This window comes from Hippocampus zosterae, chromosome 16 (assembly GCF_025434085.1).
Source record: "Hippocampus zosterae strain Florida chromosome 16, ASM2543408v3, whole genome shotgun sequence".
NCBI lineage: Eukaryota > Metazoa > Chordata > Actinopteri > Syngnathiformes > Syngnathidae > Hippocampus > Hippocampus zosterae.
Genome location: NC_067466.1, coordinates 6,639,312 through 6,664,640, shown reverse-complemented (window position 1 = coordinate 6,664,640; position 25,329 = coordinate 6,639,312). Strand labels below are relative to the sequence as shown.

Sequence of the window (25,329 nt, the reverse complement as noted above, 5' to 3'; positions counted from 1 at the left end):
AGTGCAACTCTGCTTTATAGATAAACAATTTTATGCTACAACAAATGTGTTTCCTGTGTTTGCATGCGCGTGTGTTTTCAGTGCACTAGTGTGTGTGTTGTGCTGTGCTAATTTGTCCATACACGACCATAGTAAGAGTTAGTGGCTGGGTGTGTTGTGCGGCTTGGAGAAAAAAAAAGATGACCTCATGATGAGGATTGTGTATGCATTGATGCATTAAACGGCAATGTGAACTATGCCAAATTGCGTTTTTTTTAGGGTCCCCATTGTTGGAGGCAATACTTGTAACATATATAAGTGATAACTTCACCATACAACAGGGGTGGGCAAACTTTTTGGCTCGGGGGCCGCATTGACTTTTAAAATTTGACAGAAGGGCCAAGTCAGCACGAGCTATGGTACATTAAAAAAAAAACGGCATTTGTTGACAGTCCATATCAAACATCAACATAACAAAATACTGTATTAATATACATTTTTAAAATGACAAGAGTGTTGTTGATGACCTATTTTAGCCTGTGCATTGCTGCACATGGGTTGTGATCAGACCAGTAGAAGTAGAGCGATACAGAGGTACTAGGTGGTCGAAAAGACCCCCCCCCCCTGCTCTGCAACTTCAAGTCAATGCGACACCTGGCGGTGAAATGTCTGTCATTACAAGTCCAATTGAAATGAATGCAATCATTCACATTGATCCTTAATTGTGGACCAACCTTTGGCACGCCGGATTAAAAAGACCAACGGGCCAGATTCGGCCGGCGGGCCGTAGTTTGCCCACCTCTGCCATACAATATGTTACATTGGATGACTTTTTATTAATCCACAAAACGAAGGAGAACAACTCACAGGTACAGTTTTACAAGGTCTGCTATTTTATCCACTGGTAATTTTGAAATGATAAATATGGCCACATAACGTTCTAACACAATCAATGTGTACTGTCCATATACACTTGACAGCAAAAACGGAAGTTGGTTTCTTGTGCATGTGCTTTGCAAGGACTTGTAGCATTTTAGGACATCAAGTTTCATACACACACAATTTCCATTTCCTGTTCGATGGTTATTATCACACGTTTACTTTTTTGTGAATTTGTATGATGATGGTTATGTTGTTGATGTAATAAAGTCATTTTGGGACTTTCAACTTTGGAAGTGGCAAGGCTGTACAAAACATTTTTCACAAGAAATTTGCCAATTGCATCGGTACTTTCGGTTTCAGTGCCAGTGTAATCTACACGGGTGTGCCATGTGCTGTGGATTCATGCGTGTGCTACTGACCGTCGCAACATTGCGGAGGAAGGCCCTGACACTGTCTGTCATCTCTGTACCAGCTGCAGATCCATCAACTGCAGAAGGAATGGGGACTGTTGATCTGTTGGTCAGCTCTCATGGCAGAAAAATATTCACCCTGTAACCTGCCATAAATTAGACAAAGTACAACGGATCAGGAAAGTGATCGGAGGCAGACTTAGACAAAGACAAATTAATGTGAAGATTAGATAGCCAAACAGCTCTGCACAGCAGTGTTAGCTTATACTCCATTATTACATGGATACAATTCATAATGAAATAAGAGGGAACTTGTAGGGCTGCATGATATTGGGAAAAAACATGCGATATGGGTGTTGAATATTGCAAGATTTATATTATTGCAATATTTAAATTACTGAAAGAAATGTAAATGTTATTACCTAATTTTAAAAAATTATTCATGCCGTAAATTATAAGCAGGCTTAATTGTAATAACTTAGAATTTTGATTGGATAGATAGATAGATAGATAGATAGATAGATAGATAGATAGATAGATAGATAGATAGATAGATAGATAGATAGATATTCTTCATGTTTACCTGGCTTTTTCTACATTAAAGAACATGATAGATAGATAGATATACAGTAGATGTTCTTCGTGTTTACCTGGCTTTTTCTACATTAAAGAACATAATTGAAAGATCAAGAAGAAAGCCACTTTCAAATGTGTAAACACCACAAATCAAAGAGCCCTAGCTCACTTACACACTAAGAAACGAAATAATCTAATTTGCGTTGTTACATTTCGGTGGGATAAATACACAGGGGTCGAATTAAACATGAAACCGGATCAGTTACGGAGAATTTGTGACATCGAGAAATTGTATATTGGTTCCTACTATATACTGTTTTAGGAAAGCATTTAGCATGCCATCTCAGGTTACCCGACGTTTAGCGTATACATTTTCTTTTTGCCTGCCGAAAAGAAAATCGATAGTATGACACGTCAACATTTTTTTTTAAACGTTGGTTTAATTTTTATGTCTGGTCTCACAATTTGTCGCCACAGAACTAGCATGTTTGTTTACGCTGCTACCTCACAAGAAATGTTCACCACCATGTGCAACTCTTGTGATAACTGACAAAAAGAGACAACACTTAACCACGCAAGGAAAGCGCCCAGTCATTGGCAGTGTCGTCCTTACCTCATGCGTCAAGCAACGAGACAAACGTACGTTTCTTGTTCGTCTTCCCCTTGTATGTGGTTTGTAGCAGCACTAACAAGAACGCTGACTGAATAGACGATCAAGGGCCGGGGGGAAAATACACATTGCGCAAGCTCCAACTCTGAAGGATGCTGGGAAATGTAGTTTTTATTATTGCTTCAACCCAAAACTGTACAGGCTTTTATGATCGTCCCATTTTAAATAATAATAATAATAATAATAATAATAATAATTTTCATTTATAAGCGCCTTTCAAAACACTCAAGGACACTTTACAATTAAAACAAGAACAATAAAACCACAGATAAAAAATGTTAATGGAAAACGATCGATAGTGCGAGCCAATTTTACAAAAAAAGACGATGAGTATTCTTTGCAACGACCATTTTATAGAGTTAAATAAAATAAGTCAAATCCTTGTATAGAGTCACTCCCCGAAGGCGGTGCTCTCTCACCGCTTTGAGCATCATGTGTTCATTTTCATTTTCCCAGAGATACAGTTCAAGCTCAATTGCGGCAGTGTTCCACGCATCGTCATCTATGGTTGTCCTCAGGATAAGAAATGTGCACAAAAGAAAATGTGCGCTCATTTGCCTCTCTGTTGCTGTTGTCATCACATACAGATACCTCGGGTAAGTTGTGTGCTGACCTATTTGTGTATTTAATGAGAGTTACTGGGAGTTTGTTTTGTACAAACTATATGAAAATGTTCATTTACAAGCCCATTTGTAAAAACTGCAATCATGTTCGTGCATTTTAGAATATGTTCACTCATGTTGTTAGATACTTTCCCTTTTGGTCAAATAAAAGGGAAAGGTTTGCATAATTTGAAACAATCATTTTTCTCAATTCAAATATGTTAATGCTTATTGTGCGGGAAGCTTGCACTTTCAAGCATGTCATGTTAATTCAAGCACAAATCACTGTCATGTGATGACATATAGAGTATGAATTGCATTCTTCAGCATGCCGACAGTGGGGCAGAGAATGAGCAGGAAATTCGGACTGAGTGCCAACTCATCCCAGTTCACCTTGGAGGGTGAGCCCTTCTGTATCCTCGGCGGATCCATCCACTATTTTCGCGTGCCCAGGGCCTACTGGAGAGATCGCCTGATGAAAATGAAAGCCTGTGGCATCAATACCCTCACCACGTAGGAATGTTTTTGTACCATATCACTCACTATCCCAGACCAATGTTAACCAAGGGCTTTATGTGCGAATGCAGATTTGTGCCGTGGAGTCTTCACCAGCCACAGAGAGAAGTCTTCAACTTCCGTACACAACTGGATTTAGAGTGAGACTACCTTACTTGACAACATATTGCTTGGGGTTAACCACCTCACTGATAAATTTGCCAATTGTCGGGTCACATCCACCAAGCGCAAATACATACTGTATAATTCACGGCAACTCTTTGGCTGCACAGTGGGAATACTCAGGTTCCACTCTCTCACCATCTAAGCCCCAGTGCATTGGGTAGAAGTAAGAGTCCGGGCACCCGACCTGACAACGACAGCATCTCCACAACAACAGCAATTTCCAAAGCGATTGAAAACACAGCAGTGGCACATATGAAACACGATGCCACATCATAGCCTGCTCCTCTTGTTGCCAGGCACACTTGGTGCTGCGTTAACTTTTTGATATGAAACCTTCACTCAGTGTGAATACTTTGTTTTTGCCCTCCTGCTCCTTACTGAATTTCATCTCTTCTCTTGGATTTCAGAGCATATATCAATCTTGCAGCTGAGCTTGGTTTGTGGGTGATTTTACGTCCAGGGCCCTACATCTCCTCTGAGATGGACCTCGGGGGGCTGCCAAGGTCAGACGCTGAAGACATAAGCTCCTTGTGGGGTGAAATGTAGACATTAATCCATAAAAATGATTGTTACGCTACTGCCGCACAAAAGCCACTTGATACGAAACACAACCCATTCTGTGTTCAATTCAAGCTGGGTGAAAAAGTCGTGTCTCATTGTCAGGGGAAGACTCAGGCTCAGTGAGTGAAGCTTTGTCCAGAATGGGGTGGCGCACTGTGGCCTGGTTGTTCCTGTCGATTTGTGGATTTATTTGGCCAAGCATCTTTTCTGTTTCTTGGTAGCTGGCTTCTCCAAGATGGCAACATGAGAGTGAGAACAACATACCCTGGATTCACTAAGGCTGTCAACATTTTTTTTGACAAACTTATTCCAAAGGTTGTTCCCTTGCAGGTGGCCTTGCATTCTATCGAGTCTGATTAAAGATCAGGTTCATGTCGCCTCTTGTTATACATCTTCCTTTGTCTTTCAGTTTAAAAAAGGTGGTCCCATCATTGCCGTCCAGGTTGAGAATGAATATGGGTCTTTTGCGAAGGATGATACTTACATACCTTTCATTAAAGAGGTAAGATGACACGCTAAATACGAATGCAAACACTCTCTGGCCACAGCATGAGATGCACCTGCGCAAACTAATGACATGCAATCCAAGAGCAATGTTGAAATTTGATGCTCAGCTTTAAAGTAATAAAATATATTTTTTAAAATATATAAAACACATTAAAAACAATTCCGGCGTAAGAAAAGTGTTGTACATTTATACAAGTCATAGATAAGACAATTAAATATAATATTTTACAAAACAATTTAAGACATTATAACCGAGGCACAGTTTCAAGATATGTTAAAAATATCTACTAACTACTTACTATTATTATGAATAAATATTTTTATTTTTATAAAACACATGAAAAACAATTGTGGCATAAGAAAAGTGTTGTACATTCATACAGGTCATAGATAACACAATTAAATATAACATTTTATGAACAATATAAGACAGTATAATCGGGGCAGAGTTTCAAGATGTGTTAAAAATATCTCCTAACTACTTACTGTTATTATGAATAAATATTTTTAATCACTGTGCTTTAGCACACTGGGAGTCATTTCAAATGGTAAGCAACTGTAAGTCTTACCGTATGAGTCATATCACGATTACCATGATCAAAATTATCACAGTTTTATATCACAGTATTACTACGCAGATTTGAGTACAGTTAATTCAATTTTGAAATATTAGTACTACCCGTAAACATTTTTACAAAAACAATTTTCTTAACACAGAGTTTGTTTTTTTTTTTTAATAACTGCATCTGTCCTTTATGCATACCCTTCAAAATGCTAGATGACTCCATTCTGTTTAGAAAGTTTTACAGTACCGGTATTTTGATTGTGGTGACTTTTTGAAAGGCTTTGCAGTCCAGAGGGATCAGTGAGCTCCTGCTCACTTCAGACAACCACAACATGTTTAGGTCAGGGGGTGTAGATGGAGGTAAAGTATTTATCACCAATATGCACACTCTCTTCCATAGACTCAACATATGCTTAAATTCTGTTGTCTTGTAGTTATGAGATCAGTGAAGTTGAAGAAACTAAATCAGAGAGCCATTCAGGATCTGAACATGATCCAGGTAGGTGTCATTTCTTCATCATTACCCATACTGTCTTCGAAGAGTATCGAATGACACACTATGGCTTCTTTTCTGATTGTTAGCCAAACAGACCAACCATGGTTATGGATTACTGGACAGGCTGGTATGATGTATGGGGTGACCTTCACCACGTGCTCCCCCCAGAGGGTATGTTTTGTCACTTTGACATTCTTTTCCTTGAGTCTTGCATGTTTATACACTGTATTTTTGACAAATCTCCAAGCTAACCCCCCCCCTCCTTCATTCAAAGTTTATAGATTTATCTTTTAGAAATGTCTACAACTTTTCACATCTGCCGGTACTTATTCTAACACTGTTTTCTAAAGTCTGTCGCTCAGCGTCATACGTCATTAACCACAGCTCATATTATTACCATTGCCATATCTGTTATTTTAACCCTTTCAGGGACAACAGTCAGTATAGTGGACAGCTTATCATGTTCCCAGGTTACAGGTTATAATTGGTGCATGAAAGGGTTAAATACACGCATTAGTCAAGTCAAGTCAAGTCAACAGTATTTATAGAGCACTTTCAAACAGCCATCGCTGCATACAAAGTGCTGTACATGGAGCGATTTAACACACACAATAAACAGTAAGATGAAATGGTAATAAAGGCGGTAGAAAGCACCAACCAAGCATTAGGGCTAACTACAGTCGTTCAATGTACAGTGGTACAGTATTGCTTCTTTTCTCATCTGACAATGCAGTGAGACTTTTCTGCTATGTAAATTGAAATGCAAATGTTCAAATATAGGTCAAGCTATTCTGAATGAGCTCCAGATAAAGCGGCTCGATGTGATATTGTCATTGCTATTGAATCGAATCTACTTAAATATTTTATAAGATGACAGTGATTGCTGTTGATATTTCGAATTCTTTCTCAGATATGGTGTCCACTGTTCGAGAAATTCTCAAGCGCGGAATGTCCGTAAACCTATACATGTTCCACGGAGGCACCAGTTTTGGTTTCATTAGCGGAGGGTTGGCTGAACCTTCCTACAAAGCATTGGTCCCTAGCTATGGTAGGTGCCTCAATGTCATACACGTACTTTAAGTCTAAAATAAACTCACATTCTCTTTCATGAACATGCGCTGTGTGAATGTGATAATGATGTAACTCCCTGAGGTCAGTAGTGTTTGAATGATTTTGGATCCTGCACTTTTAAATGAATAATACTTTCAACAAGCAACAATAGACAGCACGTAATTTCCAATATTTTGCAGATTATGACGCGCCTTTGTCCGAAGCTGGAGAGTATACTCAGAAGTTTCATCTCCTCAGAGATCTATTCTCTCAATTCAACAGTAAGACAAACAATAAATATTCTGCAGATGTGGCTGGAGTACCATATAGTGACTCGATTCCCATTCTAGGAGGTGAAGAGTTCCCCGACCTGCCAGTGCTCCAACCGAAGGAAGCATATGAACCAGCTATTATGTACCAGCACCTGTCCTTATGGGATGCTTTGAGCTTTACTCAGGGAGTATGTCTTTCAACGTACGATTGCCTGTCAACATTTGTGAAGCAGAGAGTTGCTGTTCTGTCAAGCCTTGATTGTTTCTCCCTCCACAGCCATTTACGTCAGACACGCCGGTTAACATGGAAAATCTACCAATGAACAACAAGAATGGACAGTCCCACGGATACACACTGTATGAGACAACAATCACCAGTGGAGGCTTATTGAAGTCAGGAAACAACGTTAAAGATCGTGCCCTTGTGAGTTGTAACGTTCCATAACAGCTTAAGCTCTTGGTGTATTTAATTAACTATTTCCTGCTTCAATAATGATAACCTGTAACCTGATAAATGTGATAAGTTGTCCACTGTAGTGACTGTTGTGCCTGAAAGGGTTAAAAGTGTTTATTTTTGTGGTTGTAGTTAAGTGGAAGTTAAGGATAGTGTCGTTTATTGTGCAGCCAACATGGATTTGCTCACACTATTAATGTGAACCAGTGGCAAATTTTAGCCATATTTTCCCATGTGTGCAAGAGGGAAAAGGCACGCAGTTGCTGGTGTTTAAAAAAAATTTATATTTTTTGGCATGGCCAATTATGGCCTGTCATTTACGCACTTTCATTCCACATACTGACTCTGGATGGAGCAACACTAAAATGTGGGCATTCCCTGTGAAATCTCTTTTTCATCGCATTTTCTGGTCGACCTAAGTAAGCACCATTCCTCTTTTCCTGGGGTGAGCAACCCACGGCTCCAGAGCCGCATGCGACTCTTTAGCGCCACCCTAGTGGCCCCCTGGAGCTCTTTCAAAAAGTTTCGAAAATGGAAAAAGATGGGGGAGGGAAATCTATTTTTTTGTTTTAATATGGTTTCTGTAGGAGGAAAAATATGACACGAACATTCTTGACGTTTTCCAATGCTGTAAACATGTGTAGAATAAATATTAAATTTCAACGTTTCTGTCAATGAAGATTCGCATCATAGCCTGCGACACGTTTCTATTAGCAGAGTGGGATGCCATGCAGGTGGTTGTTGCAAAAAAAAAAAAAAAACGGTTTCATGTACAATTCACTGAGGGTACTCGCAAAGGATGAGAATGTGCAGGGGCAAGAGAAGTATTTTAAAATGGTACACGTGAGCTGCGATAGTGAACACGCTGCAAAAGTGCGTCCCATGTCCCAATGAAGGTAGGTAGGCATTCTTTGGCAAGTGCGTGTGGTAACGGTCGATCGAGGTAGGTTGGTTGATCAAAAAGTAGATCTTGGGTCAAAAAAAGTTGGGCACCCCTGCCCTACAGGATCCAGTGCAAGGGGGAAAAAACATTTAATTCTCATAAACTCATTGTGTATTTGTAGCCAACTTACCTGTAGTCATTTTGATAGTCGGCTAATATACAGTAGCTCACATGGATACATACAGCATGTGTTTCCTTCATTACAAGGCCTTTATTTATTTTGCGGTTCCAGACAGATTTTTTTGGGGGGGTAGGGGGTCCGATATGGCTCTTTCAACATTTTGGGTTGCCGACCCCTGTCTAAAACGCTCCAGTGGGTGCCATAAATCCAGTTCCCCGTGAAGGTGAAACACTACATTGCGTTTGAAGTTTGGATTCAGTTTCTGCCACGAGGTCTAAGTGACTTCTAGAAATAAATCCAATGTCTGTAGAGAGGCTGATCAATATTATATTGATCTGATCAAAGAAGCACAGTGTGCCAGCTATTTGGAAAACAAATATCAGCGCCAGTGAACTGTTTTTCCACCACCAATCGCAAAGAGCAATTCTGCTTCAAATCGAATTTAACAGATGGGTCGGCACGATGAGCGAGTGGTTAGCATGTTGGGCTCACGGTGCAAAGGGGCAGGGTTTGATTCCGGCTCCGGCTTTACCGTTGGAGTTTGCATGGCACCTGCGTGGGTTTTCTCTGGGTACACATTCCAAAAACATGCATGGCAGGTTAATGGAACATTCTGTACCGTATTAAGAGGTAACCTTCCAACGTAGTTAAAATTTCTACCTAAGTGTTTTATGCACATTATACTGTACATGGTATTTAAAAAAATTGCTGTGATGTTTTATAACCCCGGACCCAAATTTTTCGAATTATCTAATTTGAAGTGTTTGGTTTCTTTCACAGGTTTTTGTAAACAAAAGTTACATTGGGCTTTTCAAGCGCCAGAATTTGGAATTGGCTGTTCCAGATGGCAAGGTATGGAATTAGAATAGACCAGTGATCAATACATTTTCTTTGCATTGTGCAGTGGGATGGATCCTCATTTGTCCTTGTTAAACTGCAAATGACCGTAAATGATACTGGATATACACCTGGACAAAGTTGTTGCAGAAAGTCCACTGAATTAACTTGTAACTGACCAAAATGATCCCAAAAAAATTACTGTAAATTTTGGACTCCGAAATCCTGGCTTTAAAAAAAACTGTTTTCCTAAAAGAAAGATTCCAGACGCATCCTACTTTTAGCATCTATTTAGCTAACCAAAATCACGTTTACTATTCACAAATGTTTTGGTGAGCTCCGTGTTGACGCGTTAACGTTCACTTTTTAACATCAAATTAGTACACATTGAAGCATTTCGGATTAGCCGTTCCTCTTTGCTTATTGTACACTGGCCAGCAAAACGTCTCTGTCCAAATGTACGTATTTATGAATTTTGGAGGTTTACCACATAGGTTTCAATGTACATTAACCCTTTCAGGGACGGCAGTTACTATAGTGGGAAGCATATCATGTTATCTGGTTACAGGGTGCCTAAAAGGGTTAAGAGCAGTTCCCAGCATGATGGTGTATGCCCTATCCAGTGATTTGGGGATAAGTTCCATCCCTCACAGCCAGAAATGAGCACTCATTCCTCAGTCGTAGTGGATAAGTGCAGCTTGAAGGCTCGTGGGAGGGATGATTTCTAAATTTTTTGTCACTTCCCCATGCTGCAGACTTTTTGATCTTGATATCTTTTTCAGAGCCACTCATCCAAGATCCCAGATATTTCAAATGATCAATCCGTTTAAGCAATGTGCCAACCGTTTTTTTTATCACCACTCTCTCATTGTTGAAAGAAATGTACTGTCTTGCCGGCATTTGAATCCCACTCTTCCGATTGACAACGTAACCGTAAGCAATAACTCCGAAGCCTGTTGTATTTCCTCGAAGAGTAAAGCCATGTCAGCTACAAAATCGAGGTGGGTCAGGATCGCAATTGTTAAGAAAAATGTAATGGAAAAACTCATTAAACTTAAATTTCATCTTTTAGTTTGAAGTACCGTATTGGACCGAATATAAGACGGTGTTTTTTGTATTGAAATAAGAAGCGGGCGTCGTCTTATATTCGGGGTCTGTACATTATACCCATTCATGACGCTAGATGGCGGCAGATATCATTGAAACAAATGCTGAACTTGACACCCCAGGCCAAAGTGAACCCTGTCACGAAGAATAAAAATAAAAATACTGGTAGCAAGAAGAAGAAAAATGAAAAATAGCGGTAAGAAAGAAAAGAGAAGTAAATAATAGAAGAGATAACAGAAAATGGAGAAACATAGTGACAATCTGGAGAAAAGTGGGTCGGAGATCGGCCAGGTTAACCGGCAGCTGAAGTTATGATTACATTTCAAAAACCAGAAGCTATTCTTTTACGAATTTGATTGCACTTTAGTTTACATATTTAAATCTTCAGATATTAAGTTTTTGAATGAGGCAAAATAACATTATCAAAATAACATAACAAATAACTTTTTCTCTCAAATATATCGTTATATTCATTTGTTTCAGATATACTGGAATTATTTTCAGTATAAAAATTAACTTGGTGTTCAAAAAGTCTTTTTTCTAACTTGAATCTTGAAAAAGAGAGAGTCGTCTTATAATCAGGGCCGTCTTATATTCGGGTCAATACAGTAAAGCCTATACGTTAAATTCAGTAAACATTGTGGGGTTTTCTCCTTTTGTTGAGACAAGTATCACCAAATGATCAAAATCCATAACAGGGACCGCGGACGTTAAGTTTATTGGTGGAAAACTGTGGACGAGTTCACCGGGGAAGGGACCTTGACAACCAACGTAAAGGTGTTTGCTCGACAAAATACAAGATGTTGTTATGCCGGTTGCAATGTAGAAGCCAATTTGAATGTGCATTCTTGCAGGTCTTGTCGGGGACATTTTGCTAAACAATATTCCACTCCGGGAGTTCACAATATACAGCCTGGAAATGAAACCCAGCTTTATTTATAAGTTTGTACACCTTCATATCACAATTTATTTATTTTGTGCCACTGTTTGCTTGAATTAGATGTCTTGCTTTAGTCTCTATCAGGCTCCTTGGAAAACTCTTCCGGAAAATCCCAGCTTCCCTTCTTTTTTCATGGGCAAGCTCTTTTTGTATCAGTATCCCAGCGATACCTTTGTGAAACTGCCGGTGAGTGGAATGTTTTGACACCATTTTTGCATTTCTAGGCCTTAGCATGAAAATGTTGTACGTGCAGTGATTAGCAATGAGCAATTATCGTTTTGTTGACAGGGCTGGCAGAAGGGTGTTGTGTTTATCAACGGGATAAACTTGGGACGCTACTGGTCAATTGGACCCCAGCAGACTCTTTACCTCCCCGGTCCATTTCTCAACAGGGGAATCAATCAGGTTTGTATGAGTCATTTGTTCATGAAAAAGCACAAAGAGCATCATCATTTTACTTTAAATGCATTTCAACTGATGTCTGTGATCGGATTTGACTCTCTCTGAACATTCGGCAAGCCTCCTCGCTGCCCATCTTCAAAACTCACTTGTATTCTTTGGCATTTCACTCAGCATGACTTAGATTTTTTCTTGGTTTTACTGTTTGGTGCTTTCTACCGCCTTTATTACCGATTTCTCTTACTGTTTATTGTGCATGTTAAATTGCTCTATGTACAGCACTTTGTATGCAGCGATGGGTGTTTGAAAGTGCTCTATAAATACTGTTGACTTGATTCGACTCTCTGACCTGTTAAGTTCTTATTATTATGATCATTAGATTATTGTGTTTGAGGAGCAAGAAGGTGACTACAAGGTCAACTTTGAGGACACGGCAGACCTCGGCATGGCAGCTGACATTCAGTGACTCTCATCATCTCGTGTATGTCTTGTATGCTGAATCAATTATCATTATTATTTATTTACTGATGTACAGTTTGTTTTAATGATGTTTAAAGATATTTGTTGCAGCCAATAAATGTTATTGTTATTTGTAAATTTACTGTCACAAAAAACAAACAAACAAAAGGGTGGGAATAATACGTTATTTTTAAACCTATTTGTAGAATTAAGCACATAGTAGGGTGGAGTTTACAGTTTAAAAAACAAAACAAAACACTTTTTTTCAATGGTCTGTAGGACATGACTGTAAAATATCATTAAAATTATATTTTTGCATAATTGTCCATCACTGGATTGATTGATTTTAATTTGTATATTGTGTTATATCTCCGATAAACCGAGTTAGGGGGGATCCAAAAAGCTTAGACGAAAACAAGGTCTCCATAGGAAAAAAATAAAGTTTAATGTAACAATCGCACCGAATAAGGAGAGAACATAAAGCGCTGGTCCACAATAAGGACCAGAAGGCAAAATCCAAACGAGTAACAAAAAGCGCTTGCACAAAAGAGCAAGGAAGGAAAAATAAAGACCGTAAATACAAACGAAAAACGATGTATCACCAATACACGCACGAAAGCCAAATCACCAAAACAAACCAGTACTTACTCTATAATGGGTACCGAGAAATACAACGCGAAATCACGACGAGGTCAAAAGCCAACTAGTCAAGGAACGGCGAAACGGCGAAACGGCGAAACGGCGAAACGGCGAAACGGCGAAACGGCGAAACGGCGAAACGGCGATGCCATAGACAATACTGTACTCCCACAACAGGTGTATGACGGCGGAGTCCTTAAATACTGAATCTAGTGATTACAGATTGCCAGCAGGTGCGCTAGAAAGCCCGCTCATGCCACCTGCTGGCCAGACCTCGAAACCGAAACGTGACATATTGAAACTTGCCACAGTGTGACAGAACAGAGACTGTTGTGACAGAAAAGTGTGACTGAATAGTGTGTCAATCATTTTCCTGTGCACACACACACACTCTCACTCACACAGCGTCGTCAAATTGATTGGCCAGGTCTGGCTGTTTGAAAGTGCTCTATAAATACTGTTGACTTGACTTGACTTGACTTGACTTGGTTAGCGACAACGTTTAAAAAGAAGAAATTGGACAGCTCTCAAGACATATCAAGTGCTATCCTCCTGGTAACTCACTTTGGGGCACTTTAGTGGGATTTGTGACCACCCTCGGTCCTTGCACATGTGTAGTGTCCTATCGGTTGGGCAGCTTTCAGCTGGGCCTGACATCCCTCATGACCTCCAACATCAGCATCATGCTGACACAGCAATTCCAGGTTAAGTATGAGATTTATTATGCATGTGAGTAAGATAATGTCAATTCACTTGCCTGTGCTCATGTACACACATTCATAGAATTCAGTTGCTCAATCCCATTCCCATTAAAATTTGGGTTTTAAAAGCACAGTGCATCACAGAAGCAAAAATTGATACGCTGGGGTCCGAGAGATCAGTGCGGTGCACGCAAAGTGCGTTTGTACAGTATAAACTGCAACATCTCCCTTGCAAATGATTCAGCAGTCAGAAAGAGCTTGTCCTTCATAGCTTTATTATTTAAAAGAATTACAAATACAACTGGATAAAATGTCTCCAAAACAAATTATGCTGCTCATCATCATGTCTTTTAAACTTCCCTGACAACATGCACATAGTAAGATGAGATTCTCATTATCTCTTTCAGAGAAAAAAAACACACACACACTTAAAGTTTGAACTATTCAAATGTGTTATCGTCTGAGCTACAAAGTCCTTCGGAAAAGAAGGCGGCTTCCTTTCTTCATAGACCAACCTATAGATGAGCCAGCATTGCCCATGTCTCAGCACATTTACACTACAAATTAAACTGGCACAGCAACCCCTGACTTAAATAACATCTTAACTAGTCAGCTCATGGATATGGTTAAAGTTCCAAGTCTCAAATGGCCAAAGAAGAATCCAACAGATCTTAAAAGTACTTTGTGTCTGTTTCACCATTGGGAGTGAAAAAGAGCTGATTTCTGTCGCAAAATCCAGTGGGTGCCAACCAATCATCGTGTCCCATTGAGTTCTCAGAATCAGCCCCTCCAGACACAGAGGAAGTCATTCCTCTGGAAGAATGACACTTCTCATTGCAAAAACAAAAGTAGGGATTGTCAAAGCTAATGAGATGAGAACCGGGGGGAAGGACAACCATGGCGGGAGAAATGCCATTTATCATGGAGGCACAAAATATTAAACCGTCATTACACAAGGCGGACTATAAGAAAGTTTCTATTCATTTGGATCAAGTTTCGTAAAAGATACTGTAGTATAATACAATAGCATTAAAGATTGAGACCAGGATAGAAACATGTCTGAAGGAGCCACCTAATGGCCACAATTCTGGTCGGCCTCCCTGACAATGAGCAGGTTCTACTCTGAATCAATGTCCTCAGTCTCCACTGATGGAGGGACTGCAAACCCTTTTCTGACAGCAGGGGACTCCGCTAGACATTCCCAGCAGACCCTCACCAGATGTTTGGGTCTGTCAGGTTGGACCGACATCTTCCTCCACCATTGGAGCCAACACACCACCATGTGGTGATCAGTTGACAGCGCCACTTCTTGTTTCACTTGCGGCATTCACACTCACAATCACACTTAGGGGCATGATAGTTTTCACTTTACCTACGACGCATGTTTCTGGAATGTGGGAGGAAACTGCAGTACCCGGAGAAAACCCACACGCGCGGGGAGAACATGCAAACTCCACACAGAAAGGCCAAGACCCGGAATTGAACCTATGACCTCTGTAATGTGAGGCGGACGTGCTAACCAGTGATTTTTTTTGAAATGACAAATTCTGTTACTCCAGTATAATTTGTTTTGGAAGAAAAGCGCATTCATGTGCTTCAGAAAAAAAGTCTCTGTGGTTGTGTTGTAAACATGAGCTGTATCATTGTGGTGAGGCGCACACAAAGAGTAACATTCTTGTAAAAATAAGTTTTACATCATTACATTTAAAATCACAAGACTCCAACGATGATATTTTGTTCCATTCAGTTTTGTGTGCAATTTCTCACAAGCTAGATATTCTTTAGACCAGGGGTGTCCATTACGTCGATCCTGATCTACCGGTAGCTCTAAAACAGGTCCCAAGTAGATCCGAAGTGTCGAGGAGAAAAAAAAAACAACAACAATTTGTGTGTCTTTGTACATGTTCGTAATATATTCTTTTGTGTTAATGTACGCTGCACCATAATCATACTATCAGTCTCTTTTTCACAAAATAAATATTTAAAAAATTAAATAAAGCAGGCAAATCTTGAATTTATGGTGGCGCGTGATGACGTAACCGGAAGTTGTTTGCGCTCAGCAGTCTGCAATTGCAGCTTGTGACCAAAGCTGTTTATTACTTAATTACAAACATACCGGACGATGATATATTCTCTCTCACCATCCATGCAGTGAGGAGCATCTTAAGCAAGGAATCTCAGACTTTCCTCTCCCCAGCCACTTCATCAAGCGTTTCCGGGGGGATCCCGAGGCATTCCCAGAAAAGCTGAGTGCAAAAGTTTTACTAGTGTGCTCCGAGTCTTCCCTGGGTTCTTAAACACCTCACCAAAGAAATGTCGAGGAAACATCCTCGCCAAATGCCTGAGCCACCTCATCTGGCTCTTCTTGCTAAGAGGAGTCTAGTCTTCACCACGTAGCAGGTGAAGCAGTCTTGGATTTCTTTCTGCTTGTCTTCAAATACAGCTAAGCAGTGAAGGATATTTGAATTGCACAGCAAGTGGAGTTGTTTATGAGACGTGTCCAAAATGTCTTGATACTTCATCCACTTTTTATTCCTCATCATAGCACATCTAATGAGATTAGAACATTTATAACAGCTGTTATCAACTGAATAGGTAATAGATTAGAGTTTTAAAAAAAAACTGAAAAAATAGTCTTGTCTTTCGCTCTATTTGCTTGAAACTGGTATTTCTGCAGCATCTCGATCAAATTGTTTATTTTCTTCTACATATCCAAAAGGAGTTGACTGTTTGTTTAGACTCGAGACACGACTTCAGTTGGTAAGTAAGCTTAGTACTGTTTGAAATATGTCAGTGATAAAACAAAAAATAAATAAAAATACAAAAAGATGTAATTTAAGAAACTCATATTTAAAAAAATGATAATTAATTAATTTCCTTTTTTAAATTTGAGATGTAATTGAGTCATAAAGAGGGAGAGATGAGAAAAATACTTGTGAGGTTCTTAAGCGCTACTCTAAATATGTAGGAATCACTAGTGACAAACAACTTCAATTTAACACAAGTGCATATTTCTGTATATTTTGTGCATGGACTATTTTACATTCCAGAAAATATCCTCCAGTTCATATACTGTTGCAAAATTACTCTTTGCTGTTGTTAAATGCAGTCACTAACTGCATCGCAACCTCCCGCCTCCTCTAAAAAAGAAGAAAAAAAGAAAGCATAACGAATAACTTCTGTGCTGAAGAAATTCCTCAAAAATGTCCCCAATGACCAGAGTGGTTTTCTTGCATAAATGTGGCCAAACTATTTCGATGATGGCGTCATTTGCTGACATTTTAAAATAATTTGGGGTGTCTTCTCCTCTCATCCAATACACATATACCGTTTAATCGCGTGGGTGTGTTTATATTTAGATAAATGCGAATGCGCGCTGAGATATACTGTAGTTCCCGTTTTGTAAAAACTGGGCGCTACCGCTTTAACGATTCGCGCGAGCTCCAGCCGGGATGCTTTTCGCGGCGGACACTCGTGTGTTTTGAGCCCCGACGACAGGGACGCGACGAGGTCAACCAGCCTCTGTGAGTTCCTCATTCATCGGCACATTCAGGTGGGCTGATTGATGGCAGGCAGCATCCTCGATGTACTTCATGGCGGCGTTTGATGAAACGTGGCTTCGATTACGTTTTTCCCCCCCCGAAACAAGCCTCCCCTCAAGATCTTTCGGCACCGTTTCGCTCATTCGATTTATTTAGGTCCGTATATGCCGAATGTGCGTATCGTAAATTCGGTGCACACTTTTACAAGAATGTGTATTGCAGAAGATGCGTTCGCGAACTTCGCGTGCATAACACAGAAGCGTGTTGTTGTAGTGCAGACCGAAGAGACTTAAAACTTACACGTTCTACGTGCACCAATAAAAATGACCACAACATGCTCTGAATCCAAATTTTACTGCATTGGAAAAGTGTGCGTGAAATCTGATGTTTAGTCTTTCTTCTAAATGTGGTTTCGCCGAAGCAGATGGCCCAGTCAGCCGTGACATTTTTGTCGCTAATGTGTTGAACTGTGACACGCACGCTGCAAGCAACCCGACCCAACTACTGAAATACCGTACCGAGCAGAAGACTTGAGGTATTGGCTTGGGTTGTGGGGTCGGTTCTGTCTCTTACATGTAGATTTGACTTTTGTTACCATGACGACCAGGTGTGGCAATTTCATTGTTGCTAACTTTTCTGCTTGCCCCAAATTCTAGTAAGCTGTGTGCTGGTTATCAGAAGCTATTAGTGGTAAAATTGTTAGCTAATAATATTCTGTCCTAACACTGCAGCTTTGCTTATCTTTTGTTTTTGATCATCGTGCCACAGGTCAGACAAATTGAGTCAATCGTCGCTTGACAATAGTAAATCTCGTGTGGTGTCGGGTGTTGTGTAAAATTATCCAAATTCAGAGTTGTTCCCTCACAGGAACATTTTTGGAAATTGGCTGCGAGCAAAAGGTTGAAGTTGTTGATTAATTTAACACTTGATGGGTCGACTTCAGAGATTCAACTACTTGTATACATGCAATTTAAATGTCAAATATCCATAGAAGGCCCCTTTTTAAGTGTGCTGGATTTTTTTTTACCGTGAATAAAGAATTACAGCACATCTATTTTCACAGAAGAATGTCAGAGACCTCTAATCGAGAAACCTGGACATGGAAAAATATTGCCTATTACGGTTCTTTTAAGCCATATATTTTTTCATAGTTGTGATGTATTGATGACAAAGCTCCTTTATCGCGATACAGAGCAGTTTTAGTAGCTTACTTAATAAATCGGAACCTGAGTGCATGTGTTGCATTGAGCCGAACGATTTGGCCTTCGGCACTTTCCATGTTGGAGGACAAATAAATGCACAATGGCTGCAGTTTGATCTTGCAGTAGAAAGTGTTATTTCTATGCGTGCGCTTTTGACCAATACAAGCCCTCTTTGAACACGAAGCCAACAATATTTGTTTGGAACCCAGACTCATTTCTCCTTAAAAAGGGTGTAATTCGCTTAGTGTGAAACATTTTGTTTATCTGTTTTCATTTTCAAGGCTGGTGTAAGGTTCCGCGACTGCTTCGTCCATTCTCCAAAAGAAGCCGCCTCAAACCTGCCTGAACCGTCTGATGAGGATTTGTAGGCCAGCACCCACCACAAACCACCAACTAATGATGTCCACTTCCAATTGCTTCCGCTGACTGACTGGCTAAATGCTAGAGGAACCATAGCAAATAAAGCATTTCTCTTTTTTTAAACAACATTTTTTTGATCCAGTGGAACCATGGGGGCGATAAGTTACAGCTACTATCGCTTGACCATCTTCTCCTCCATGTTCTTTGGCTACATGCTGTACTTCTTCAACAGAAAGACATTCGCTTTTGTCATGCCCTCAGTGATGGGGGAGATTAAACTGGACAAAGACGACTTGGGTAAGAATTTAGTGGAGGGATCGACTGACTATCGTCCGGACCGATTATTGGTACTGATATTCAGCACTTTTAAAACATTCGAACAATCTGACGGCCAATAAGAGATCAATTCAAAAACTGCGTTAAGTTCAGGGAACTATGTTTTTAAATATTCAACTAACTTCATTAATCATAACCTTAAAGACATCTCAGTAAAGCTTCCCTTTTACTGAAAATGAATTTTAGCTCCAAATATTGTTTATCACCTCCTTTAAGACTAATTATCTGTATTTGTATCGGCCCTGAAAAAACACTATACAATGGATGCCAATACTGAAAATGGATATTGATTCCAAATATCGGCCTCTTTGAATATTAATAATCGGTATTGGTCTGTCTCGACTCATAATCAACATCTGTATCGGCCCAAAAATAAAAACATATTGGTCTATCTCTAATTTACATTTCAGTCTATCTCTCATTTAACGTACAGATTTTATTATTTGATATTTTTTAGTATTTATCAAATATGGTGGCCCAGTGGTTAGCGCGACCTCGCAGTGCAGCTCCGGCCTTCCTGTGTGAAGTTTGCATGCTCTCCCCGTGCCTGTGTGGGTTTTCTCCGGGTACTCCGGTTTCCTCCCACATTCCAAAAACATGCACGGCAGGCTGATTGAACGCTCAAAAGAGGTTGACCAAAGTTAATTGGCATCATTTAAGAATATCCTGAATATACACTCGGCTCTCATTTTAGATGCTTCACATTCTCAGCGCTCTGTGAACAACCAATAACCCTCCTTGTGTCACCAGGCCTGATCACCAGCAGCCAGACCATGGCCTACGCCATCAGTAAATTCATCAGCGGTGTGTTGTCAGACCAGATCAGTGCCCGCTGGCTTTTCTCCATCGGCCTCTTTGTGGTCGGAGGCATCAACGTGGTTTTCTCCTGGTCCTCCACGGTCACCATGTTCTCACTCCTGTGGTTCATTAACGGACTGGGACAAGGTTGTGGATGGCCTCCGTGCGGGAAGGTCCTCCGCAAGGTAATCTCAAATGCTTTCGCATGTCGAGTCTGTCAGTGTTACCGTATGCTTTGTCGTGTGAAAGTTCACTGATTGGAATTCTGCTACTTGCCGCCAGACACTATTGACCTATGTAAGCGGAGCCAGTTATAAAGGTCAGTAGGGAGAGTGGTATTAGAAAAGTCAGGAATGACCCACAATATCCAATGTCTCAGCCGCAAATAACTTGATGAATAAATATAATTGTCTAAAAGAATAAAGGCAAGACTTAGTAAATCAATGTTAGCTATTTGAAAGCAAGATGCCTTTTCAAAAGGTGGGGAATAAATAGGCTTTGGCACGTCTTCAGCATGTTGAAAGGGGATCAGATTACTCGAGATTCTATAAGTAGAAGTAGTACATCCTCAGTACAGCTTGCTTTAAGAAACAACAGCAGTCAACACTTTTTTTTTACTGAGAGGACCGATCTTTAAATAGGTTTGATACAACCTTTTGCGGACTGCCACTGCTGTTCTGTGGAATGAGTTTTCTCACAGGGGAACTTTAAGTCGTCTGTTTCTGTTGCTCCTCTTTCTGTGAATAAATACGGTGGCCAGTGAAGTGGAACGTTAGTTTCATTTCCCTGTCTGAAACAATTGAATAAGACTCCCAATTGGAATTTACGATTCGACAATCCGCAACTTTTACGGAGTGAACCATTTTTACCGTTTATCTCGGACTGAAATGCCTCTTTTTGTTTTTTGTTGACCCATTAAAATCTAATGTAATGTCCACAATCTATTTCTTCAGTGGTTTGAGCCCTCCCAGTTTGGAACATGGTGGTCCGTGATGTCCTGCAGCATGAACCTGGCAGGGAGTCTGGGCCCAATCTTGGTTACGGTGCTCCTCCACTACTATGACTGGAGGACCATCCTCACGATGTCAGGTGTCATCTGTGCTGCCTTCTCACTTGTGACTCTCATGTGGGTGAAGAATGAGCCAAAGGATGTGGGCCTACCTGCTATTGAGCTAGCACCCAAGAAGGGTGCAATGAAATGTGAGTAAAAAGTAGGAGGATGGATTGATGGACACCGCGTTGTGTAGATATATATAAAATTATTACGACATTATGATTTTCCCTTTACACACAACAACAGTAATCACAATGCACAAACCCCAATTTCAGTAAAATTGGCACGTTATGTGAAGTGTAAATAAAAACTGAATACAATGATGGACATTTAGAATTGGATACCTGCAACATGTCCCCCAAAAAGCTGGGACAGGGGCATATAATGCCATCCAAGCAATGGGTTTTTATTTTCAGTGGCATTCCTGCTTATTTCAGCAAGACAATACCAAGTCACATTCTGCACATGTAACAACAGCGTGGCGCTGTAGTCAAAGAGTGCAAGAACTAAGTTGGCCTGCCAGCAGTCCTGACATGCCTCCCATAGAAATCGTGTGGCGCATTATTCAGGGCAAAATGTGACAACGGAGACCCCCCCGAACTTTTGATCAACCGAAAGAATTGTATCCTCAGTTTCCAAATACTTAAAAGGAAAGATTACGGTATGTAACAGTTATAAACATGCCACTATCCCAGATTTCTTGGAACAGGTTGCAGGCATAAAATTCAGATGAAGATCATATTTCCCAAAAGTATTTATAAATTGGAAAATTATATATCGTGTCTTTGTAGTGCATTTGATTGAATATAGGCTGAAAAGAATTTGCATATCATTGTATTCGATTTTAATTGACATTTTACACAGCATTACACTCTGAATATAAGTGTAGACTTTCAGTTACTGTTTGTATGTCAGTTTGTCCAAATACTTTAACGCTTCTGTAAATGGAATTACTATGTAATCCCTACGTGTATTTTTGGAAACCTCTTCAAGTAAATCTGAACATCTAACACATCTTGATAGTTTTGTAAATTCTTTCCAGCTATTGTGTGTGTGTGTGTGTGTGGGAATGTGCGTGTGCGTGTGTGTGCATGTGCGTGTGCGTGTGTGTTTTAAACCACTATTCCTAAAAACTCATAGTAGATGGAGAGAAGGTTAAGTAGCTCCATGGATACAGATCACACCGGAACCACGTGATCTGAGTGTGACAGTGTACAAACTATATACATAGACAAAAATATATATATATATATATACATACATACATATACATTTCAAGGCTCTTAGCCATTCTCTACACTATAATCACAAAAATACTGTTGGGACTCTGCTGGGAATATTTTCAGATTGCCAACGTTCGTTGATAACAGTTACAGGTTATGTTCTAAATGATGTCCTCCAATTTTCCTTTTTAAGGTGTGAATTTCTAGTGCTAGTCAGTTGGAGATGTGAGCGAAGTGAACACTGTTTGCTCTTTTCCTCCTCACCAGGCAACGGTGAGAGCACCCTGAGTGAGTTCCTCCTCTCCCCATTTCTTTGGGTGCTGTCTTTGGGCTACTTGGTGGTGTTCGGCGTGAAAACAGCAGCAACTGACTGGGGCCAGCTTTTCCTCATGCAGGAGAAAGGCCAGACAGCTCTTATGGGTATGCATTGTTATGCTTACTTGATTCTGAAGAGTGTGGTTTTTTTTTGTGGGTTTTTTTCATGGTTCTAATTTGAGCTGGGTTACTCACAGGCAGTACCTACATGAGTGCCTTGGAAGTGGGCGGCTTTGTGGGAAGCCTTGCATCTGGTTTAATGTCTGACAGAGCTGTTGCTCGAGTAAGTAGCAGTCAGAAGGACTTGTTTGATTTGATCCGCTTGTCATAAACATGCTCTGTGACTTTCCATAGTCGGGCCTGGGCACACACGGGAACCCTCGACACGGCCTGCTCATTGTCATGATGGCCGGTATGTGTGTGTCCATGTACCTCTTCAGGGTCACCATCACGCCTGAAATGCCAAAGGTAAAAACAGATAGAATTCAAAGACTAATGGGACACTTCATATGTGATATACGTCATCCATCTTTCCCATCTATTCAAAAAAGTGTATTGTTTCATTCTCAATGAATTATATTCTATATGTAGTCAGTACTGAAGTTCACTCATTCACCTCAGGAGCCTCCTCTTTGGGTCCAAGTCATCCATCCTGTTTCTGTACTCATCGGTGTCTCAGAAAAAGAGGTAACCATTTTATATAATGATTTCTTAGCTGAAAAAGAGAAAACGAAAAAAAAATCTCTTATCTTGCCATTTGCAGATCTGGATTCTCACTCTTGGTGCTATGTTTGGATTTTCCTCATACGGGCCGATTGCCTTGTTTGGGGTTATCGCAAGTGAAAGTGCTCCTTCCAATTTCTGTGGAACCTCACATGCGATTGTTGCTCTGATGGCTAACGGTAAATCTGTTGGTACAAAATGATGTGCTCGATACACCGTGAAAAGTCAAATGAATGACACAACTTCATTTTTTTATTACAGTCGGGGCTTTCATGGCTGGACTTCCCTTCAGCACTATTGCCAAACAACACAGTTGGGACACGGCGTTCTGGGTAGCCGAGGTCTTCATGGCCGTCACCACCGTTTCGTTTTTCCTCATTCGCATCATGCGCACCAAGATGGGAAGAAGAGAAAAAATGGACTGAGTCATGCTCTCTCAACAAAGTCAACGTCACTCCGATATCAAAGGTGCTGCATAATTCAAATGCAAATTATTACCCAGACAAGTAAACTGTCCAAAAGCTAATTTCATCATGGATACTCAGGGCAAGTACGAACCACCAAATTTTAAGTGAGGCTTCATCAATTAGAGGTCAAACATGGCTGCTGAGTTCCTTCTTGTGACCTTTTTGGACTATTCTATTCTGTGGAGTCAAGTTTGGAGCAGCCTATTTTCCACTCGAGCACGTCACAGTGCACAAAGCGAATGACATCAAGGCGTGTCTTGCATTGATGTCTCGTGGAAGAGTCATCACTGCAGTCCCAGTCACCTTTGGGTTAAACTACAACAAAACTTTTCACATGCTCTCTTGTTTTTACCTCACAAATATTCATTTGGATGTATGGAAATGCAAAATATGCACTTCTAAGACATGTGGAAAGTCTTCCCAGAAAAGTGGATGCTTATTACACTATTTATTTAAAAAAAAAAAAACAACAGTCCGTTACAATGCCAAATGATAGCTGTATGCTGAAAACAATATAGCCAGTAATTGGTGCGGACGTTGACGTTAGTAGTCGTAAATTTACAATCATGAATACTTTCAAATGTTTTTTTTCTGCATAATCTAGAATCTAGACTGACTACATGTTTGCACATATTTGGTAGAATCAACCCTTGTCATCAATTATTAGAAATGAGGTTTCGTAGTTTTCTACACTCTCATTCATAGATGACAAAATACAGAGTCATATTTTGATTCGGTCAGCTAAAATCACCGTATGTATGAACTGTTTAGTGTCTGTTTAAAACAGTTGATTGTCAATCAATTCTCTTTGTGCTTTTTGTTGCTCAAATTGCAGGTAAGAATCCTGATTTTTTTTCCACAAGCTTTAAAAATCATCTCATTTATCCTGTTTTCAGCACCACTCGTGTGGTTTTTGTATTCATAATGGGAAAACACTCAGTGCCAATATGGAATAGCTTTAATCTGATGGACTTTTAAAGTTGAGGATGAATAAATGTGACATATTAATAATTTGAAACACATCTAAAGAATTTATTCAGCTGTTTTTTGTACAATGGAGACTATTTGCCTGGATATTTATTGCCAGTGCAAGGAGTAAAAAAACGATATTCTTCGGAAATCCCGGGAGTACCGTGCTGCTCGCCCAACGCCAGCTAGCAGGTGCTCCACTTCACCCGTGACCCAAATGAAAACAATCAGTATATGGATTTGATGGATGGTGACCTAAAAGCATCACTGAAAACAACAAATATAAACAATGTTATTTTTAAAGTACACTGTACATCTAAATCCAGATGAATCTCTTGTGTGCAGCCACTTGAAGAAGTAAATTCACCACACCATTATTTTCAGTGCAGATGGCAACGGTTGCCATGTCTATATGGTCGACCCAAATTCCAAATAGTGTGTGTTGATATAATAGTGTTTATTTGACTGCCAACCAGTCCAGGATGTAGT

The 25,329-nt window shown here is 40.1% G+C and overlaps 3 protein-coding genes across 11 annotated transcripts in view; 2 read left to right on the top strand and 1 right to left on the bottom strand.

Moving 5' to 3' along the window:
- ei24 (EI24 autophagy associated transmembrane protein) overlaps positions 1–25,329 on the bottom strand; it is a 78,697-nt gene that overhangs the window by 8,487 nt on the left and 44,881 nt on the right. The window contains exons 2-3 of one of the 2 annotated variants that reach the window (XM_052047954.1): positions 2,461–2,532; positions 1,281–1,417 (exon numbers count right to left, since the gene is read on the bottom strand). In XM_052047954.1, the coding sequence (XP_051903914.1) occupies positions 1,281–1,322 (42 nt within the window). In that variant the 5' untranslated portion in view covers positions 1,323–1,417; positions 2,461–2,532. The other variant, XM_052047955.1, reaches the window with a different exon arrangement.
- On the top strand, positions 2,979–12,649 carry LOC127588881 (beta-galactosidase-1-like protein 2). Of its 3 annotated transcripts, XM_052047837.1 has the most exons (19): positions 2,979–3,113; positions 3,447–3,632; positions 3,707–3,775; positions 4,208–4,303; positions 4,583–4,691; positions 4,771–4,863; positions 5,712–5,793; positions 5,868–5,932; positions 6,016–6,100; positions 6,840–6,977; positions 7,180–7,260; positions 7,330–7,439; positions 7,529–7,675; positions 9,550–9,621; positions 11,412–11,490; positions 11,568–11,655; positions 11,728–11,839; positions 11,942–12,058; positions 12,432–12,649. In XM_052047837.1, the coding sequence occupies exons 1-19, from the start codon at positions 3,022–3,024 to the stop codon at positions 12,516–12,518; spliced, it is 1,908 nt and encodes a 635-aa protein (XP_051903797.1). In that variant the 5' UTR covers positions 2,979–3,021; the 3' UTR covers positions 12,519–12,649. The 3 variants fall into 3 exon arrangements, with proteins under 3 accessions (XP_051903797.1, XP_051903796.1, XP_051903798.1); XM_052047836.1 differs by having other exon boundaries at positions 7,180–7,439; XM_052047838.1 differs by lacking the exons at positions 11,412–11,490; positions 11,568–11,655.
- On the top strand, positions 16,497–24,889 carry LOC127588909 (glucose-6-phosphate exchanger SLC37A4-like). 6 transcript variants are annotated; one of them, XM_052047913.1, is made up of 11 exons: positions 16,569–16,611; positions 17,818–17,928; positions 18,877–19,252; positions 20,042–20,274; positions 21,043–21,289; positions 22,634–22,786; positions 22,879–22,964; positions 23,036–23,149; positions 23,273–23,368; positions 23,445–23,583; positions 23,666–24,889. In XM_052047913.1, exons 3-11 carry the CDS (start codon positions 19,105–19,107, stop codon positions 23,827–23,829), a joined length of 1,380 nt encoding a protein of 459 aa, XP_051903873.1. In that variant the 5' UTR covers positions 16,569–16,611; positions 17,818–17,928; positions 18,877–19,104; the 3' UTR covers positions 23,830–24,889. The 6 variants fall into 6 exon arrangements, with proteins under 6 accessions (XP_051903872.1, XP_051903873.1, XP_051903871.1 ...); XM_052047912.1 differs by lacking the exon at positions 17,818–17,928 and having other exon boundaries at positions 16,497–16,611; XM_052047911.1 differs by lacking the exons at positions 16,569–16,611; positions 17,818–17,928 and adding an exon at positions 17,060–17,375.